Source organism: Solanum tuberosum, unplaced genomic scaffold (genome assembly GCF_000226075.1).
Source record: "Solanum tuberosum cultivar DM 1-3 516 R44 unplaced genomic scaffold, SolTub_3.0 scf00346, whole genome shotgun sequence".
Taxonomy (NCBI): Eukaryota; Viridiplantae; Streptophyta; class Magnoliopsida; order Solanales; family Solanaceae; genus Solanum; species Solanum tuberosum.
Window position 1 is genome coordinate 603,319 of NW_006239265.1, and position 3,867 is coordinate 607,185.

General features: G+C 33.0%; 1 protein-coding gene across 1 annotated transcript; it reads right to left on the reverse strand.

Annotated features, from left to right (window-relative positions):
* Positions 1 to 1,807: 1,807 nt before the first annotated feature.
* Positions 1,808 to 3,867, reverse strand: LOC102585884 (galactoside 2-alpha-L-fucosyltransferase-like). The gene is made up of 2 exons (XM_015315146.1): positions 3,711 to 3,867; positions 1,808 to 3,346 (listed from the first exon to the last, which is right to left on the reverse strand). The coding sequence occupies exons 1-2, from the start codon at positions 3,865 to 3,867 to the stop codon at positions 1,908 to 1,910; spliced, it is 1,596 nt and encodes a 531-aa protein (XP_015170632.1). The 3' UTR covers positions 1,808 to 1,907.

Genomic DNA, 3,867 nt, shown 5'->3' on the forward strand with positions numbered 1-3,867 from the left:
AACTGTATTCGTTGATGTAACCAAAATGCGCATACGAATTCATTCACTTGACACCTCGAATACTTGTTACAAATAATAAATACCTGAACCCATAAGTTTGTTCACTAAATCCCGCTCCTGATATTGTATAGGAGGAATAGTATCTGTGAGTCTTAATGTCCCCCTTTTTCTCCCTCTTTCCTCCACAATATAATAGATTTTTTTCATTAAAAAAAGAGAATTTTGGTTCAAACTTTTATAACGTGACAAGTAAGCATAATATATATTAGATAATAAAGGACCCGTTTACGAGCCCAATATTACAATCTTAAATATATTTTAGGTTAATAGAAATGACATTCTATAACAAATTATCTTTTTTATTTTTCATAAAATCAACTAATAACTTACAACTTATCTAAGTTATCTTAATTAACAGTGAAATGTCACATGCTCCAATGTTTGTTTAATATCATATCAAACATATACATTCGAATTAAATAACTTATTTAGTGATATTTTTTTTGTTTGTATTTGAAAATTATTTAAGAGAATAGAGATTAAAATGATAAGTGTCAAAATATTAGATTTTTTATAAAATTATACGAAGAAACAAAGTCTATTGATCAATCTATAGATTGATTTTGAATATATTTAAATTTGTTTTCATAGATGTTAAACAAACAAAAATAATGATCTACTTGATAAATTTTTTTAGAATGAACCGTATTATTCTTCTACAAAGTGATAAAGAATGAAAAAAATTATGATTTTATGTCTTGTCTTATATACATCAAAATTTTTAGCTCAGTCCTATCAAATCACGGGTTAGATCAGATCGGCCCGTTGGGCCTAGTCCATATTAACGGCTCTATTATTACTTACCAAATATTGTTAACTATTTCTGTAACAATTGCATATCCGGAAACAAGTTTTCAAACTAAAATTGATAAAATTTTACATAAGATCAATAATATTTCCTGAGTGATTACTTCTAATAAATTGATTATAAGAATTTGTTTTAGTAACTTCACATCTCAAAAAGTAAGAAAATAGAATTCAAATAAAGATATATACAAAAAAAAAATTAAAAAAATTTAAGGCTTCTCGTTAAATTATCAATTTCATCGAGAGGCCGCTTCTGAGTGAAGTGATAGTATAAAAATATAAAAGTAACAAAAGTAGAAAATAAAACAGAAAAGAAAGGGTTAAAGAAATAAAAAATGCTAGTAGCATATCACCAGTGAAGTAACTAAGACTTTTTTTTTCAGACGTCTCTGTAAAATACATACCTTATTTCTTAGATATTGACATGTATATAACTAAATAAATTTTCTCAAAAGTCTAGGGGTGCTTTCGATTATTATTTCTTATTAGTTAAATATCATACATGGATTTTGTTCTCGAGCCCTAAGAATATAATAATTTTTTTTTTTAGTAAAAACTAAAAAGTGTTCTGTATCCTTATTCTTTATTGAATATTTACTCTATTTATGTATCACCACCCCATAACTTAAGTATTTGAAGTCTTCAAGAATAATTGCTCTAAAATGATCAATAATTTAAGATAACTATTTTTAAAAATAAGGTCAAATAATTTGAGATGGAGGGAGTATAAATAATCGATGTTATGAGTTATTACTACTAATAAACTGATTTTGGCGAACTTATCAATAAATCAAATTGTCTTTAATTAGTTTGATATGTTATTTTGTTTTAAGAATGGTTCCAAATAAGATAATTAATGAAGCTTTCAAGCGATTGGCAATTTTGTACTAATATTTCAACAAGAACAAAGGAAGAGAAAATTACTCTACTCACTCTTTGGATCACCAAAAATGTTATAATTCACTAAAGGTGTCAAATGGGCGTGTTGGGCGGACCAACGTGTATTTGAGCTCATTTTGATAGCCCTATAATTCACCATTTTATTCAAATAGCTTTAAGCCCCAGCTCACATCCTCACAGTGCCTGACATGAGGAACGATTTTGCTAGTGTCTGTTGGCGTTTTCTTTTTGCAATCATAGTTAGGCGGGGCATGGAAACATGGCTCGAATGATGTAGCTCGAACACAAGGCGGATTATGTGCTGTCCTGTTCTCATTAGGCTTGTATAGTATCCAGGGCTTCAGTCCTCCAAGACCCTGAGCCACATATCCGAAAGTCGACCATGCACTTGTAATCAATTTGTCACTTAAACTCAGTAGATACATTTCTGCCAACGCCTTTTTTTCGTGCAACAGATTCTCACTCTGCTGATATTCCTCCTGACTTGGTTGATAAACGCTAACTATCTCTCCTGTCACAGTGGGATTCTCCCAGTACATTTTTCGAAACTCTTCTGAGTATCCAGGGCTTAGAGATGTTATCAGGACCGATATAGTCTTCCTCTGCTTCGCGGACTGGTTGAAGACTATAGGCTCACTGGACCGGTTAACTTGTGGCAGCAGATTCTCCTTCATTGTACAATCGATGATTTGATCCAGCACATACTTCAAAGGACCGGCATCTGTCTCCAAGACTCCAATTTGAATGCCTAATTTTTCGTCTGCTCGTTCTAAATAAGCTTGATAGTACCTCTTTACAAGCCCCCATACAGAATTTGTGGGATGAAACAGATATCTACTTAGAAAATAGAAGATGGTTACTTTTTCGGGAAAAAGATTACTCAATTCTTGCTCAAATGATGGGATCAAGAATAGAGAAGGCACAAAATAGTTATTTGTCTTCATGACTAGCCAGGGGATTTTCTTGAGGAAACTTTGATCTTGGTCACAGAAAAATAATTTATCTTGATCATCATAGTCATGAGCTAAATGTAGGTAGATGTAGGGAGGTAGAGTCGATGAATTGCTTATGACATTGTGCTTCACCATATAACCGTAGGAACGAGGAGATTTCTGATCAAAGGTACTAAACTGATTGAATAGAGGGAAATCAGGAGGAATCAACCAGGAAACGTCTTGAAAAGGTTCACAGAATAGACCAGGCATGTTAACTCCAGGATCAACGAGTAGGACTCGATTTGTAAGAAGAGCATATAGGAAAGCGGAAGCTAAAGTTAGCATCCTATTTCCTAAACCACTAAAGGAAATCCAAACCAAGTAATTACACTCTGCTGATCCATTGTATTGGCCAGACTTGATAAGCTCGACGCTCCTGTTGTATGATTCTGTATGAGGACCACATTGCTTGTGAAGTACCTCGTAGTCTCGTAATCTTGAGATGAGGTAAGACGATGGCTTGTGAAGCAGTTCTTTATGATATAAGGCGGATTCGTATCTACTTAGACAAGATGTTTCATCAATTCCTGAAGGAAGAAGGCCACCAAGCAGTTTATTTATCTGTACTTGAGAATTAACTGTGGCTGAAAATAACAAAAAAGTAATTAAAACAAAAGTGATTACATATTGCAAAGCAACTCTAAACAGCACAAACCATCAAGCACTTATCTAACTGTTAGATCCACAATCAAACTAGAAGAACAAGCTACGCACACACAGAGAGAACATACTACATTTTCACCGGTTAACGCAACAATGAATGGGAAAAACAGAGAATGTACTTCAACTTTCTCTTGTTATTGATGTGGAACAACAAATGAATCCACTTCATTGCATTAGCAACCTGGAAACTGTTTTCTTTAAAATCGCGGTAGACATGAATGTGAATCGAGTAGAATCAACTATAAGTTCAACAAAAAAAGCTAAAGAAAAGGGGAAATGAAGTACCATTTGGAGGCTTAACGTCAACAATATTAGCTTTAGCTAAATTCTTGATGCTATCAGAAGGTAAGTCCCTGAATATAACTGAGGCGGTCAATAGAATTGTCAAAAACATACCACAAATAATGAGAAAACCAATAAATTTTAAGGGATTCTGAGCCAT

Coding starts and splice junctions, on each gene's coding strand:
- LOC102585884 (XM_015315146.1), bottom strand. CDS start 3,867: ATGGCTCAGAATCCCTTAAAATTTATTGGTTTTCTCATTATTTGTGGT. Junction 3,347..3,710: donor TGACGTTAAGCCTCCAAATG/GTACTTCATTTC, acceptor TGTTATTTTCAG/CCACAGTTAATTCTCAAGTA.